Below are 17281 nucleotides of genomic sequence, written 5' to 3'. Positions count from 1 at the left end.
CTCAGAGCTACCAACATTCACAAGAGCACTTTGACTAAGTTACAAAACCTGAAACATGATCTTTTTTATATTATTCACGTTAACTGCAAACAAATTGCTCATAAAGAGCATCAGTGCAGTGTTTTTAAAACTTTTACCTGGAATTACTTACATTTTTAACCCTGTTAAATATATGAAAGTATAAACATTTTATTGTATTTTTTTCCATATATTTTGAGTAGAAAATACAGTTCCTAGTAGATGGAAGTATACATGACTGAGAGGAAGAAAAAATGTGTAAAATACAAAACTAGAGGTGAAAAGATTTTTCTGAACTCTATTTACTGTAGTGTGCCTTCTCTCCTGTACTTTAAATACCTTATAAACAAAGGTTACCAGGGGTTAACCCTACCTTTCTTAGGATTAATGAAGAAAAAAGACTTCAGGTAAGGTCTCAGAAATGACAGTTTCCTAGCATAGGCTCTAGTTTTAAGTGTGCACGAACCTTTATGATAAAAGGTGTTTTCAACTATACTAATTTTTCCAGTAACAAAAAATCTGCATTGCTGAGTATCCACTTCTTAATGCAGATACAGATCAAGATACTTCTACAATTGCTTTTTTAAATCTTTTTTAAATGTATTTTTAAATCTTTATTTTGAGAGAGAGAGAGAGAGAGGGAGAGGGGCGGAGAGAGAAAAGACATAGGATCCCAAGCAGGCTCTGCACTGTCAGCACAGAGTGCTGAGTAAGCTACCCAGCTCCCCTATAATTGCTTTTTAAAACATTATTCAGATTGATGAACGCCTAAATGCTCAACAGACTAAAAAATAAAGACCAATTTGTAAATAAGCCTATTTTAATGTTTCTTACAATAGAATAGTTCTCTTGAAGGCTGCAGATATGTAAGGCTGTTGGGCAGTATTTGGAGAACCACCACAGAAACGGTGTCTTCTTAACTGGTGAGTAGTCTTCAGTAATTGTCAAGAGTTACTTGTCTGAAAGTGCTGTCAAACCAGCAACACTGCATTTATGCATCCATCGTTTTCAGGATTGTTGGTAACCTGGGCATATTTTCCTGAAGAAAACAATGCGGGAAAAAGGAGAGATTAGGTAATAAAAATTAACTTCGCCCAAAATATTTCTAATGGACACTTTTAAGAAAGAAAAAAATAAACGATAGTAGGATCAGTGAGATTTTACAAAATCGCTCAAAATCAAACAAGTTCTGGAGGCAATTTTTACATACTATTGTTACACTTTTACAAATAGTGGTCAGCTCCATTCTGTTAGTAGGTTGTATTAACAAGCCCTTGTGGATTTACCTGAGCATTGTTGCTTTTCCACACACTTTTCTTACTAGAAAATGCAGTAAGTTTTCATTAAGTTTCAAGTTAATCTAGCAACCTATTTTAAAACTGATGTCTGCCAATATGAAGTAGGAGTTAATGACTCATATAAAGACTCAATCAAGAAGTCAGAGAGTACTCTTCAATTTTGAAGAACATTAAAGCTTACCTGGACACTAAAAGCAGAAAACCAAGAAAACGAGGCATGGCGTCTTTCTGTTTTTTAATTATTATTGAAATAGTGTGGCTATGTGTTTGATGTAGGTCTCCCTTCCCCCATTCCTGGGGGAATTCTAATTCCTTCTAATATGTTACTTATAATTGTAACTTTACATCTGCTTCTTTCATAGTTTCTCTTAAAACAGCCCTAAATCTAAAAATCTAGTACACTTTATAAACTGGTATCAATAATCCAAACTAAAAAGAATCACATTCATAACTCTTGTGTCTACAGAAGTATTTTTCGTAAGTCTACGTCTGATTTACATCATTTTTACTTATCCAGCAATTCTGCATTAAAATTTGCTTACATACTTCCTACCAACTTAAAAATTTCAATTTTAGGGTTATAATAGCAGCAGCCCCATATTCAAAACTTTACTTACCCCAAATAACCTTGCCTCCTTGTGTCACAAGGCCCAACTCACTCACGTTCACTTCAATGACAGTACCTTTGGTAATAACACCCAAAGACGTATATAGTGGGGATGAGGGATTCTTTTTTACACCAAGTATTGGCAGGCAAAAGGTGGCTTTCAATTCAGGATGTGTTACATGGGCCTTTTTGAAACGTAAGCCCTAATAAGTCAAACACAAAAACGTTAGGAGTCTAAAATGTTAACGATGAGCAATCATCTGCCTTTCCAATGGTCTTCCCCAACAAAAATCCTCATGGATTGACCAGTGTCAAATCTTAAGGCATCAAATTAAATATTTATAAATTCTACAGACTACAAACCTGATAAATACGCGGGGGAAAAACTCCAAACACATACTCCTGGAGTTGTTACCATGGAGCTTTACCTAGCATCATATTCAGGTTTTCCTCTGTAGTTACGTACATTTACTGAGAACTTGCTATACGCCAGGCACTGTGCTGAAGTGTACAAATAGCTCATTTAAGCATTATAACCTTACAACTCCCGTTTTGTTTTTTTTTTTTATAACATAAGGATTGACATGTGAAATGACTTGTTCCCCAGGTTAAATGGCATGTCTCTATATACCTTAGCTATTTTACATGATGAAAAAGGTGGGTGGACTGTCAGCTTTTCATTGATGGTAATACTGGTCAAAGACTGGAGAAAGCCCAGACATCTTTTACAGAGACCACAGTCACTCAGTCACCTAGATATGGCCTCTTGGGGTGTAGCACTTCAGAAGCCACAACACTCTGCAGTCTCTTAAATTTGATTTTTCCACGTATGGGGTAAGGGTACATTAAGTACTTAGTAATGGACTCTTTAATGAAGCTTGTAATAAACTTACACAGTTGGGAATGCCCTTTGACTAATGCACAATAAGAGACTTATCTGTCAAGCTACAGAAAGCCTAGAACAACATGACCAGTATATTCTCTCCCTACAGAACTGATAAAGTTACCAAACTATATTTAAGAGATTATGAATATGAAATCAAAATAAGAGGCATCCATGATACAATCCAGGGACGGGTCAAGGTTTTCTGTAAAGGGATAGTGAACATTTTAGGTTTTGCAGGCCATATGGTCTCTCCTGCAACTACTCAAAAGTCTGCAGGAAAACACAGCCATAGACATTATGTAAATGAAAGGGCACAGCTGTGTTTCGACAGAAATTTACAGAAACAGACTGTTTGACAACATTTTAATCCGTTAAAAATTATTCAGGTTGAGAAACGGGAACACTGCCAACCTTCCTCTGATTGTTTTTCTAAGCAGGTTAGCTATCCAGTGGGGAGAGTAATTCAGTCTGTTGAAAGGGATTTTGCAAAAATACACAGCTGACCCACAAAAACAGGTTTGAATTGCACAAGTCCACTTACATGAAGACTTTTTTTTGATATTTATTTTTCCTTAATGATATTAACGTTTGTTTTTTTTTTTTTTTCTTTAAGTAGCCTTCATGCCTAGCGCAGAGTCCAATGTGGGGCTTGAACTCAACCCTGAGATCAAGACCTGAGCTGTGATCAAGAGTCAGATGCATAATTGACTCAACCACCCAAGTGCCCCTTTTTTTCTGGTGCCCCTTTTTCTTTAGCTTTAAGAATACAGTATATGATACACTTAACATACAAAATATGTGTTAATCGACAGTTGATGCCATCAGTAAGGCTTCCAGCAACAGTCTATTAGTTTAGTTTTTGAGGAGTCAAAAGTTGTATGGATTTTCAGCTGTGCAGGTGGTGGGCATCCCTAACCCAAGTTGTTCAAGGGTCAACCATATGTTCAATTACATCTTGGGAAAGGGGACGAGACTGTTTTTGACCATTGGTGTCAAAGGAAATTAAAGTCCCACTCTTATATTAAATTTTTTCCAATGATGACATACTGTTTTCAAAAGCATTAATTGCCCTAATAAATAGGATTTGCTTCTTGAAAAAAACTGTCCCTACTGAAGTTTTTGAACTGTTCTTAAATATAACAAGTGTCAGGTATATAGATTACTTGCTGAGTGAGTAAAATGACTTCACGTGGAAAATGAAGATTCTAACATGCCATCTATTTAAAAATCAGGATCCACTGACACTGTAATGAAAACTACTTTTCATCTCTTGTTTCTTATGAGGACAAGATTCTTGACAGTACAGGAAAATTCCTAAGCCATCCCTGTCAATAACTTAAAATAACAAAAACAGCCTAAAAAATGTCTTTCAATCTCTTTTCATATCAATTTCAGGAATTTCAGGAAATTCTACTTTACCCAATTTAACACAGCAACCAATATTTAATCCATCCCACTCTTGCAAGGGACTTACCATTGGCCTAATGAATCTTTCATATTTAGGTGGTTTTCGAGTAAAGCCATCTCCAACAAAGCAGACTTTTGTAACCATCCTCTTCCATGCTTTCTTCTTTCTCTTTCCTGTTCGAATAACTTTTAATACTTCTGTTTCTCCCTGGGCACGAACTTTGGGCAAAGGGACTTCCCATTTTCCCTAAAAACAGACCATCATTTAAATTTGTTAGTAAATGGCAATGAGAATGAAAAATCAAATTTTTTTCCTAAACCAACAAGATTTTGGCTCAACTGTTTCTAGAGGTCTGTACTGTCTCCTCGCAAGCCCCAAATTAATTGGAATTAATGAAGTTTCATATTATGAACACATTAAATAAAATGGTTTGCTTAAGCTAAAAATCTTAATGGCTTGTTATGGATGAAAAATGCCACCTGTGATAAGTCAGTGACTTCTTGAAACTATATGTGCTGACTACCAAATAGTTCATATGTAAAATTAGAAGACTGTTTCCACCTCTTAATATATCTATTTTTACCTCAAGTGAACTGTTAGATTTTATTACTAGTAAGACAAAATCATCACCACATACTTTGAACCTCCCTAGAATGCAAATTGTTTGAAAAAAGTGAAAGGCAGTATAAAGAATCTGACTTTGGAGCATCTGGGTGGCTCAGTCAATTAAATGTCCAACTCTTGGTTTTGGCTTAGGTCATGATCTCACAGTTTATGAGATCCAGCTCCACGTCAGGCTCTGTGCTGACAGCGAGGAGGCGGCTTGGGATTCTCTGTCTCTGCCCCTCCCCTGCTCTCTCTCAAAATAAATAAACACTGGAAAATAAGTATTTAACAACTTTTAAAAAAATACTAAAAATTTTTTTTGACTTATTACTAACACATAGGTTCTAGAAGCAGTTCTACCATTTCATAGATCTGTGAGCATGAAGAATGATTTACAACCTCCTGGACTTCAGTCTTTTTATTTGTAAAATGAGGAGAGGTTAAGTAGATAACCTCTAAAGTTTGTTTTGGTGCTTAAGTTATACCATTCTAAATGCAGATTCTTACACACCAAAAAAAACAGTGTGGTTTTTAAAATCAAATTTGGAGGCTGAAAATTCTTTAAATATAGATACCACATATTCTTTTGCTACCTAGATTTCTGTCAATTTATCCACAGGTGTTTAAAAACAGTACCTATATCTTTTCCTGTTTTTAGCAGAATTTAACCTAATTTGACACAAGCACAATTCAGTAATGTTAAAAATTCTGAATTTTTATTTAAGTCAAATCAGTTAGAGGGTTTTTCACTATTCTACTTCTGAACAAATTGTAGCACAGTAGGGCAGCAAAAAACCAGCAGTCGTTATCTTTCTCTGCAAGAGCACAACACTAGGAGGTGTCAAATGTAGGAAGTTGTTAAAACTCTGAATTTGAGATGCACTGCTAACTTTTTAAGTACTCTTTTACACTAAAGATGTGTGGTATTTTAATACATTTTTAAAAAGCTGGTAAACACTAACGTGTTCTGGTGATGAGAAAGTAAATATTTTATTAAATAATACAAAATGAAATTTACAAAGACTTTGATACCTGAATAATGGGAATAGTAGCTGGATTTCATGTATCCAATTAAACTGAAGGAAAAAAACTAAGATTAAATTTAAGTAATTCTCTCCTGAACAAAAAAGAAATAAATGGTTCAATTTTCATTACTTACTGCTTTCTCTTTTCGTTTTTGTTTAATCATATTGGAAAGTACTTTAGCTCGGGACTGTCCCTCCCTGTCCAGCAGATACGCAGGTACTGCTCCTTGTGGAGTCTTTTCATCATTCTTTTGCTTGGTGTTTCTCTTTTCATGCATCTTGATACTATCAAGAAAGAAAAAGATTCAAGATTATCCGTTTTAAAACCTATTACTAAAAAGACATTAACTTGTTACAACAAAGAAATGATCACTTACGTCTTTTTCATTTGTATTTTCTCAGCATGGCGCTGTTTATGGTAGAGCTTAGCTTTCAGACCAATCATCTTTTTTGCCTTCTTTGAACGTTCATGAGCCTCTCGACCTTCCTTCTTTCTCTTTTTCTCATGGTAATCCAAACGATAGCCATAGCGCTTCCGGTGTAACTCAATATATTCGTTTTGTGGCTGTAACAATGCAAGAAACATTGATTTTAAAAATGACAGAATTATGTTAAAAAACTTTCTGAGCACCATATGAAGTATAGAAGGCCTTATGTCATCCAAATGTTCACTTGGTTAAGTAACTCTTGTGCTAGTAAGCCTAGTCAAGTGAGTTAAAAAATGTTTGATCCTGGATGATATCAGGCATCAGGATTCACATCTGTAATAATCTCAGTGAAAGTTTCTGTTCATTGAAAGGAACTTCCAAAATCCACTGGCCCCACAAAAAGGATGACCTGATTCCAGGATCTCTTTTTTTTTTTTTCTTAACATCAGTAATCTGGTTTTTCAATATCGTCATCATTATCCTTTTTATTTAAAAAATTAGGAAGTCAGTTTTATTTACATACAATTTACATATAATGAAATGCGCCCTTTTAAGGTGCAGGTGTACAGTTTTAAGTTTTAACAAACTATAACAGTTTTGTAACCACCACAGAGTAAGAGAGTCTTTCGATTACCTCAGAAAACTTCCTTGTATATCTGAAAGCAATCCTTTTTTCCACCTCCAATCTGTATGTAGTGTATTACTCTAGTTTTGCCTTTTGCAGAGCATAGAAACTTACATATTAACAATTGGTAGCCTTTTGCGTGTAGCTTTTCACTTGAGGCTTTGATCCCCCACGTTGTTACATTCATCAGTACCTCAATCCTTGTTACTGCCTTGAGTCCCATGTACGGATATACTGACCAGCTGATGGGTATTTGGGTTGTTCCCAGTTTTTAGCGAATTAACACGCGCCCATAAGCCTTTTGTGTGGTCATATGCCAAACTGCTTTCAAAAGTGGTTGTACTCTCTTGCTGTCACCAGCAACGCCTCGGATCCCCTTTTGCTTTTTAAGGGCCAGTTTTATTTTACATGGCCACTTTTAAACATGTGGCCACAGTCCATTTGTACTTTAAGACTGCAAAAATAAAATAATGACGCAGTCAACTCCAGCACAGAGAATAATGCCGAGTGACAGTCAACCAGGTAGTACGTATCAGCTGCGGTGTTTTCAACCGCTATCACATAAACGTTGCGGCAACCACCAGGAAGGTACGTGGGAATACCACTTTGCAGAGAAACACTAAAGATTCAGTAGAAAGAGGGCAGATGTGGCAGATCTGTGCTGTATGCCTGGCTCCGTTTCCTCAGCAATAAAACGAGGCGGCAGAGGGATATCGCTAGGCTCTGGTACTGACGACACACAACACGTGGCGAAGCCGGCAATTTAACAGACTCTGTGTCCCCCAAACAAGTTTTTTTTCACTCAACCGAGCCCACCCTTCCCTTCAGCAGTACCTCCCTTCCGCCTACCACCCCTCACCCCAGGGCCCCCGCCCCAGGGCCCTCGCCCTCCACCAGCTCTGTAGCCCTACGACCCGAGCTCCCGAAACTACCCCCCTCACCATGGTGACAGCCGCAGAGCCGCCGGGTGCAGGTGCCGGGGCGCAAAGAAGCTCTCAATTTTCGGGTCTCATAGACCCGCAAGTTCACTCCACGCACCCCGACGGGAAAGAGTTCTAAAACGACCGAGTGCGGAGAAAGCGCGACACATCAGTTCCGAACCTGGGGTTTTGACGTTTAGATAGAAGGGCGGAAGTTGCCGACAGGAGGCATTTGGGTGGTGCACCACCGGAAGTGGTGGAGTGCGGCGGCCGGAGGACGTAGGTGGGGAAGCTCGAAGTTCCTTTTTGGTGGTACTAGGGCTTTCGCCAAAGTAGTGTGTCGTGACGGTGAGGCCTTTGCGGACTTCGGCGCGGTCTGCACCGGCGGCTCTCAGCACCTGGCGGGAAAAAGCCGACCTCCGGTATGCACTCCAGTGCCAGGTGGGTCGCGGACCGCGCGGTGCGACTCCCGCGTGCCTATGACCCTGCCCCCTTGGCCACCGTGCCCCCTTTTGGGATACAACAGCCAGCCACGGAGGAGGAGGAAAGGATTCCCCCCCTCCCCCCCCGCCCCGAAGGCCTTCATCCTCCCCCTCAATCTCAGTGTATGGATTCGAGGCAGTTTTTCATGGCTCTGTCTTCTAATGTGATTTATTTTCTTTAAAACCCTAATTCTGACATTTGTGCATTTTCAGGTGCAATACATTACGTAATCTCTCTTCCTAGAATACACTTCCCCCCAGGTATTGCTTCACACACTTGAGTTCTTTGCTTAAATGTCATTTATTTTTGTTTTGTTTTTTAATTTATTTTATTTTACTTTATTTTTTAAATTTACATCCAATTTAGCATATAGTGCAACAGTGATTTCAGGAGTAGACTCCTTAGTGCCCCTTACCCATTTAGCCCACCCCCCTTCCCGCAGCCCCTCCAGGAACCCTCTGTTCTCCATATTTAAGAGTCTCTTCTGTTTTGTCACTCTCCCTGTTTTTATATTATTTTTGCTTCCCTTCTCTTGTGTTTATCTGTTCTGTCTTAAAGTCCTCATATGATTGAAATCATATATTTGTCTTTCTCTGACTAATTTCGCTTAGCATAATACCCTCCAGTTCCATCCACGTAGCTGCAAATGGCAAGATTTCATTCTTTTTGATTGCCGAGTGATACTCCATTGTATGTATGTATGTGTGTGTGTGTGTGTATGTATATATATGTGTATGTGTATATATATATATATATATATATATATATATACACATCACGTCTTTATCCATTCGTCCATCGATAGACATTTGGGCTCTTTCCATACTTTGGCTATTGTTGATAGTGCTGCTATAAACATTGGGGTGCATGTGTCCTTTCAAAACAGCACACCTGTATCCCTTGGATAAATGCCTAGTAGTGCTATTGCTGGGTCCTGCGGTAGTTCTGTTTTTAGTTTTTTGAGGAACCTCCATACTGTTTTCCAGAGTGGCTGCACCAGCTTGCATTCCCACCAACAATGCAAAAGAGATCCTCTTTCTCTGCATCCTCCCCAACATCTGTTGTCGCCTGAGTTGTTAATGTTAGCCATTCTGACAGGTGTAAGGTGGTATCTCGTTGTGGTGTTGATTTGTATTTCCCTGATGATGACTGATGTTGAGCATTTTTTCATGTGTTGGTTGGTCATCTGGATGTCTTCCTTGGAGAAGTGTCTATTCATGTCTTTTGCCCATTTCTTCACTGGATTATTTGTTTTTTGGGTGTTGAGTTTGATAAGTTCTTTATGGATTTTGGATACTAACCATTTATCTGATATGTCGTTTGCAAATGTCTTCTCTCAGCTTAAATGTCATTTAAATGTCACTTGAGTAAGTGACCTTGGTTACAGTTACTGCCCAATTTTTCTTTCCTAATTCTCTGTAGCACGTATTACCATATGAGATGCTATGTATTTTATTTATTCCTTTTGTCTATTTCCACCAAATAAGATACAGACAGTATGAACCCAAGGATGTCTTTTGTACACTAATTTTATTTTTATTGTATTGTATTGTATTGTGTTAATTTTTTTAAATATATGAAATTTATTGTCAAATTTGTTTCCATACAACACCCAGTGCTCATCCCAGAAGATGCCCTCTTTAGTACCCATCACCCACCCTCCCCTCCCTTCCACCCCCCATCAGCCCTCAGTTCTCATTTTTTTAAAAAAAATTTTTTTTTAACATTTATTTATTTTTGAGACAGAGAGAGACAGAGCATGAACGGGGGAGGGTCAGAGAGAGGGAGACACAGAATCTGAAACAGGCTCCAGGCTCTGAGCTGTCAGCACAGAGCCCGACGCGGGGCTCGAACCCATGGACCGTGAGATCATGACCTGAGCTGAAGTCGGCCGCTTAACCGACTGAGCCACCCAGGCGCCCCTGTTCTCATTTTTTAAGAGTCTCTTATGCTTTGGCTCTCTCCCACTCTAACCTCTCTCTCTTTTTTTTTTCCTTCCCCTCCCCCATGGGTTCCTGTTAAGTTTCTCAGGATCCACATAAGAGTGAAAACATATGGTATCTGTCTTTCTCTGTATGGCTTATTTCACTTAGCATATCACTCTCCAGTTCCGTCCACGTTGCTACAAAGGGCCATATTTCGTTCTCATTGCCACATAGTACTGCATTGTGTATATGAACCACAATTTCTTTATCCATTCATCAGTTGATGGACATTTAGGCTCTTTCCATAATTTGGCTATTGTTGAGAGTGCTGCTATAAACATTGGGGTACAAGTGCCCCTATGCATCAGAAATTTTAATCCCTTTACTTAGAAGGCAGTGGTAGATACAACAACAGTAAATTCTTGTTGAATAAATGAACTTAATTCTCATACTGATCCCGTAGTGTTATAGATGGAAAGATAGGCTCAGAGATTTTAACTGAAATATTAAAGATTACAGAATTGGGACTCCAGCAAGTCCTCTAAACTAGTAGGATCTTTGCACCACAAGGGAAGGGTCCACTTGAAGTTTGTATTATAATTAGAAGTTTATGAAAAGTTTTTAAAAGACTTTCATTGCATTGTAACATACACGCAGAACAATGCATACTATAGACATATGCTTCAGTGAGTTTCAGACTCTGACCACACCCTGTAATTCACACCTGAATCAAGAAATTATATTAGCCTGCACCTCAGAAGTCCTCCTCATGCCTCTTTCCAGTCACTGGACTCCCAAGTAGAAGAACTATCCTGACTTGTAGCAGAATGGATTAGCTTTGCCCATTTTATACTTTACATAATAGGAATCATACAGTATGAACCCTTTTGTGTTGGTTTCGTTTGGTTAACATTGTGAAATTTATCCTTATTGTTTCCTGTTGTAGTTCTTTCAGCTTATGGAAACTTTTAGTAGGTTTAAGTTGTGAGATCATCAGTATGTTTTTTCATTTATGATTGTCAAAGCCACTCATGCACTCTTTGCCTCATTTTGAATCAAGAACAGAAAATAAATGAAGTTCTAAAGGTTAAGCAGTTGTCACATTTTGATTTGTGTAAAATAGAGGAGGCAAAGTGGTTGGCTATGTTGTTTATCATTTGTTCTTACTTTCAGCTGTGATTGCAGGTTAAAAATGGTTGCTTAAGCAGATTAATGTCAGCAAAACTCTTTTAGAGAAACTTACTTCCTATATATATGGTAGTAGCTAAATTGGATATCATCACTTCTTTTTACCTATTAAAGTCTATAGTAGCTATGTGTTGTTTGCATGCTGGTAGTAAGAAGCATAAAAGTGCATTCTTCTGATCTGGATGAAACTTTAGGTAGAATTTATTGATATAGATGAGATTATAAGTGAAACATCTGGAGGTTGTGAAAGCTGATTTATAAATTGATTGTGTGTGGTTAAAAAAGTCAAGCTTCTTTACATTAAAGAATAGGTATGGTAAGACCTTTGTAAAAATTGCCATGAATGAAATAGTTACTACTGTGATATGCATGAGACAGAATAGAATTTTTAAAGCTAACCTTTTTCTTGAGGTTGGGGATCATGTGTTACTTACTTTTTTTATTTCTGATAACCAATTCCCTGTGTTGCTGCAGTAAATGTAGATGAACCGGGGAATTGTGAAATGCTTTATTAGTCCAGTCGATCTAAATTTAAGAGTATCTTTACCTGAGCTTTTTTTTTTCCTTTAGCGAGTAAAAGTTAATTGGGCAAACTTTTTTCTTGAATGAAGTTAAAGGCTAGAACTGATTTTTAAAATTTGGATAAAATGTATCTCACTTTAGATGATTTTAGAACTTCTGCTAGAAATAAATAAAAACGAGTGTTTAGATTGATGGCACAAGATGACCTAGTCAACATAAAGAGAAAAAGCAAAGATATTAGGGATTGACATTAATCAATAATAAACATATTGGGCTAATTCAAACTTGATATTTTTCTAAAAAACATTGAATATGACACAAATCTGAAATGAAGTTTCTAATTGAGGAGAAATTACTAAGTACAGTGACAAATATCATCTGCAAAGAGACCATTTGAACTTGATGCTGTAGCATCTTTTTTCATATATTACTTGATTCTTAGCAACATCATCTTCATTTTGCTTGCCTACTCATGTATTTTGTGCTTGTTCTTTAGTGGTCCATGATTTCTGTTTTTGTATATTAAGTTTTACAGGCATGATTCTCTACTGATGTTTTAAAAAACAAACAAACCATGAGTTCTTTGTATTTGTTCATGGTGTAACTTGTTGCTAGTAATGTAGAATGGGTAGTTTGCCTTTTTTCCCCTCATTATTGCTTTTGTACCATCAGGTGTTACAACATTTAGTGAGTTCTTTATTCTCCAAGGCCTAAGGAGGTCTGGGCCTTATAGAATAACTCACTTTATAGCACCAGTAGTAGGCATCCATTTTTGTTGAAGATCATTGATCCACAGGGAAGAAGAAAATCACTGGAGGGCCCTAATGAACTTAATAGATCAAAAAGTGTAGCATTGTGCTGGGCAGTGTTAGTGGAAGATCCTTCCTTTTGGAGAGCTCACAGTAGTGGAGATAGCTTATAAATATGTTATATGTTGTGAGTAAATATAAGTTCTGAGTGTTATAAAAACATAGAGAAGGTGGTATTAAAACTTTCTAGGAAATTAGGAAAAGGTTCCAAGCTGGGACTTGAAGATTGAATGGAAATTTACCAGGTGTGGGGTCTTGGGGATTCTAGGACTGCTTTCAGGCTGTGGCAACATTACATACAAAGATGTGAAGATGCCATAGCATGGTGTTCCTGGGGAATTTTGGCTACAGCTCCCTGGTTTAGAGTAGGGAATAGGAGAGTACAAGTCATGAAGGTAGTTTGGGACAGGTTTTGTTGTATTAAGAACCTTTAAATGTTTTGAGTAGGGAAGTGACAAGAGGATGTTGTTTATTTGAAGGATATGTGTAAAGAATGGATTAAAGCATTATTTCCCACTTCAGTGATTTGAGTACTACTTTTTGAGACTGGTCATATCTGAATGTCAGCTATGTTATTATTTCCTTAATATTTTTCCTTAAACTCACCTTTTAAAGCAAATTATTTTAACTTCTTAAGCATTACTGTCTACAAAATGGATTCTCTTGGCTAGTTTTTCTGATATTTGGTAAATCATTTTTTTTTCTTAGAACCTAAAATAATCATGGGCATTCACTTGGGGAAACAGGGTGTTGGAATAAGTTTTAAAAATGTAGCTAAAGGAACTCTTCACCCTCTTAAAAATGATTCAGAACTCCAAAGAGTTTTGTTTATGTGTGTTATAATTCATATTCAATCTTTAGATATTAAAACAAAACTTTAAAATATTTTAGTAATTCACTTAAACATAGTAAATCAACTAACTGTTGATGTAAGTTATACAGTTTTATGGGAAATAACCTATTATTTTCCAAAAGAAAAATAATTTCATTTGAGGAATCTTTTACACTGCCTTAGTTTTACAAATCTCTTTAATTTTGGGCATAACAGAATACAGCTGACATCTCATATCACCTTCTGTATTTGTTACTATATATGTATGTTTTTTATTTTTGATTGAACTTCTGAAGTAAGTCCAGCCTCATACATATAGGTGGTTGAGAAAAGGAAGAGTATTTTAATAGTCTTTTCAGAAAATTGTGCATGACTTTACCAGGCTTTTGACAAGTGGTAGTTTCTTAGTGCAATGTGAAGTCAAACCCTGTTAGTGAGTTTTTTCGTATTTTATTGTGTTAAAGTCTGTTCTATTTTAGAATGGATCTAACATGCATGATACTGCAGACATTGTTTGGTACTGGAAATGAAGAGGGATTGGATTCAAGGTATATTTAGGAAATAAAATCAAAAGGATTTGATGACTTCCTAAATGAGGGCTAGTGAATATGTCTGTTCCAAGACACAGGAGCAGATTTAGGAGGAAGAATAATGAATTTTGACATGGATTCTTGTATAACATAGCACACAGTCTATCTCCCTGCTCCCCACCCAGTGTCAGATACTTCTATGAATTTTTCATAGCCTTGATAGTGTTCTTGAAACATAGTGAATATTCAGTTCAGTAAATATTTTTGTTTTTAATTTTTAAGTTTATTTATTTTGAGAGAAAGAGAAGAGTGTGAGCAGGGGAGGGGCAGAGAGAGAGGAAGAGAGAGAATCCCAAGCAGGCTCCATGCTGTCAGCACAGAGACCAATGTAGGGCTCCAACTCAGAAACTGAGATCTTGACTCAGGTCGAAACCAAGAGTCAGATGCTTAACCGACTGAGCCACCCAAACACCCCATCAATTCAGTAAATATTTTTAAACTAAAGTTCCTTAGTTTTGGAGGGGAGGAGTTAAGCTGGCAGAGCAGCATGGAGACCCTGAGGTTGTCTCATCCCTGAAATGCAGCTAGATCAGCACCAGACCATTTTGAACACCTAGGAAATTCATCTGAGGATTAACGCAACAATCTGAGCCACAAAACTTGGCAGGTACTCGGTACGGAGAGGTGAACTGGTGGAGAGAAAAGCCATGGAGGGTAGGGAGCCATTTTCATGGAGAGAGCACAGAAAAAAAGGGGATAGTGCAGTGCATCAGGATTGTGCAAGAAAAGCACTCTCTGAAAGTAGCTGGAGAGAAAGAGAAAGAGTGAAAACACTTGCAGGGGACTGAACAAGAAATCTGTTCTCCAAAACTACTGACAGGGTGAAAGTAGAGGGTTTTAGTACCACCAGGATTCTATTAACATTGGAGAGCAGAGTCTGAAGTTTCAGAGCTCAGTGACTGGTGGTGCTCTAGGGAGGAATTAGGGTGAATCCCCAGGAGTAGGCAGCAGGGTCTGAGGGGTCCCTGTGTCACATGGGGAGAAGTGGTTCCCCTGCTTGGAGTACATTTGGTAAAGGCCATATGGCCTCTCCTGGGCCAAGGTCCCAGTGGACCCTGGAGAGCAGCCACGTTTGCTGGTATTGGGACAAAGATACCAGAGTGCAGTAAAACCTGATGCTGGCTGTGTGTTGTGGTTTGCAATAATTTCTGAAACTCTGCTGCTGCACTATTGCATGAATGTTTTCTGAGGCAAGCCGGCACCCGGCCATTGCTCAGTGAGACCCTCCCCCAGAGGGTTGGTGTGGGTCCATGCTGCAGGGTCCTCTCAAGTGTGGAGTTTTGAAACACAACCCCATGTGAGATAAAACTCTGGAGGGAGGTGGCACCTGGAAGGCGGGCAGACAGCTTACAGGGTAGAGACAGGGGGTGGACAGAGGCCTGAGATGGAGGAGAGGTACTTGATCACGGTTGGGTGAGAGCGCAGATGTCCTGTAACAGAGAGGAGGGAGCTGGGTGAAGCCATTTCCACTTCCCCTGTGCTTGCACACATGTGCCACCCCAGTAAGGTAAGCAGCGCCACCTAGTGGAGAACAGAGCCCCACCCAACTGTGCCCGTCAAGCACATCCCCCAGAAGATCAGCACAAGTCACTCCACCGGCTTAATGTACAGAACGCAGAGTGCTTCATAGTTTCATTTCTAGGGGAGACTGCATATAACTTCATTCGGGTTTCATTCTGTTTGCTGGTTCATTTGTTCATTTTCTTTGCTTCTGTTTTTGCTTAAATTGTTTCCTTTTTTTCCTTTCATGGATACAGAAAGAAAATTTTTTAAAATTTTTTTACTTTGATTTTTATTTAAACAAATTTTTTATTCTATTTCATTTTTTATTCTATTATTTAATTTTTTTAACTTTAACATTTTTTCTTTACCTTTTTTCTGTATTCTATCAAGCTTCTTTAAGCAAGCAGAAACACACCTAGGATCTAGCTTCTTCCTTTGTTTGATTTTTTGTTTTGTTACTAATTTTTTAATATTTTTTATTTTATTAATTTTTTCTTCCTCCAAAATGACAAAATGAAGGAATTCACCACAACAGAGAGAACAGGAAGAAATAACAGCAAGGGACTTAACACAGATATAAATAAGATATCTGAACCAGAATTTAGAACCATGTTAAGAATACTGGCTGGGGTTGAAAAAAGCATAGAAGACAGAAAAGAATCCTTTTTTGCGGAGATAGAAGAAATAAAATCTAGTCAGGCTGAAATTAAAAATGAAAACATGACAGCCCAAAACCTCTGACATGCAGCAAAGGCAGTCGTAAGAGAGAAGCATATAGCGATTCACACCTTCCTAAAGAAGGAAGAAAAGTCTCAAATACACAACCTAACCTTACACCTAAAAGAGCTGGAAAAATAACAGCAAATAAAACCCAAAGCCAGCAGAAAAAGGGAAAAAATAAAGATTAGAGAACAAGTCAATGATCTTAAAATATAAAAAACAAAACAGTAGAACAGATCAATGAAATCAGGTGATGGTTCTTTGAAAGAATTAAGAAAAGTAGAATATTCCCTAGCCAGATTGATCAAAAAGAAAAGGGAAAGGACCCAAGTAAATAAAATCACGAGTGAAAGAGGAGAGATCACAACCAACACTGCAGAAGTACAAGCAATAGTAAGAGAATATGAGGAGCAATTATATGCAAACAAATTGGGCAGTCTGGAAGAAGTGGACAAATTCCTAGAAGCATATAAACTACCAAAACCGAAACAGGAAGAAATAGAAAATTTGAACAGACCCATTAACAGTAAAGAAATTGGATCACAGACCAAAAATGTCCCAATAAAGAAGAGTTCAGGGCCAGATGGCTTTCTGGGGGAATTCTACCAAACATTTAAAGAAGAGTTAACACCTATTCTTTTGAAGCAATTCCAAAGAATAGAAATGGAAGGAAAACTTGGAGACTGATTCTGCGAGGCCAGTATTACTTTGATTTCAAAACCAAAGATCCCACTAAAAAGGAGAACTACAGGGGCACCTGGGTGGCTCAGTCAGTTGGGCATCCGACTTTGGCCCAGGTCATGATCTTGGCAGTCTGTGAGTTCAAGCCACGCATCAGACTCTGTGCTGACAGCTCAGATCTGGAGCCTGCTTCGGATTCTGTGTCTC

At 38.0% G+C, this 17281-nt stretch overlaps 2 protein-coding genes across 5 annotated transcripts in view; one reads left to right on the top strand and one right to left on the bottom strand.

The window, feature by feature from the left end:
* Positions 1-645: 645 nt before the first annotated feature.
* NSA2 (NSA2 ribosome biogenesis factor) lies at positions 646-7995 on the bottom strand. The gene is made up of 6 exons (XM_027040083.2): positions 7843-7995; positions 6226-6413; positions 5983-6133; positions 4284-4463; positions 1934-2126; positions 646-1057 (listed from the first exon to the last, which is right to left on the bottom strand). The coding sequence occupies exons 1-6, from the start codon at positions 7843-7845 to the stop codon at positions 990-992; spliced, it is 783 nt and encodes a 260-aa protein (XP_026895884.1). The 5' UTR covers positions 7846-7995; the 3' UTR covers positions 646-989.
* Positions 7996-8124: 129 nt separating this feature from the next.
* The window catches only part of GFM2 (GTP dependent ribosome recycling factor mitochondrial 2), a 74145-nt gene continuing 64988 nt past the window's right edge, over positions 8125-17281 (top strand). For 3 of the 4 annotated variants that reach the window (XM_027040027.2, XM_053223923.1, XM_015072124.3), the window contains exon 1: positions 8125-8262. The gene's annotated coding sequence lies outside the window, so the exon portion shown is untranslated. The remainder of the gene's footprint in view (positions 8263-17281) is intronic. The other variant, XM_053223928.1, reaches the window with a different exon arrangement.

This window comes from Acinonyx jubatus, chromosome A1 (genome assembly GCF_027475565.1).
Source record: "Acinonyx jubatus isolate Ajub_Pintada_27869175 chromosome A1, VMU_Ajub_asm_v1.0, whole genome shotgun sequence".
Taxonomy (NCBI): Eukaryota; Metazoa; Chordata; class Mammalia; order Carnivora; family Felidae; genus Acinonyx; species Acinonyx jubatus.
This window is presented reverse-complemented; position numbering and strand designations above follow the sequence as displayed.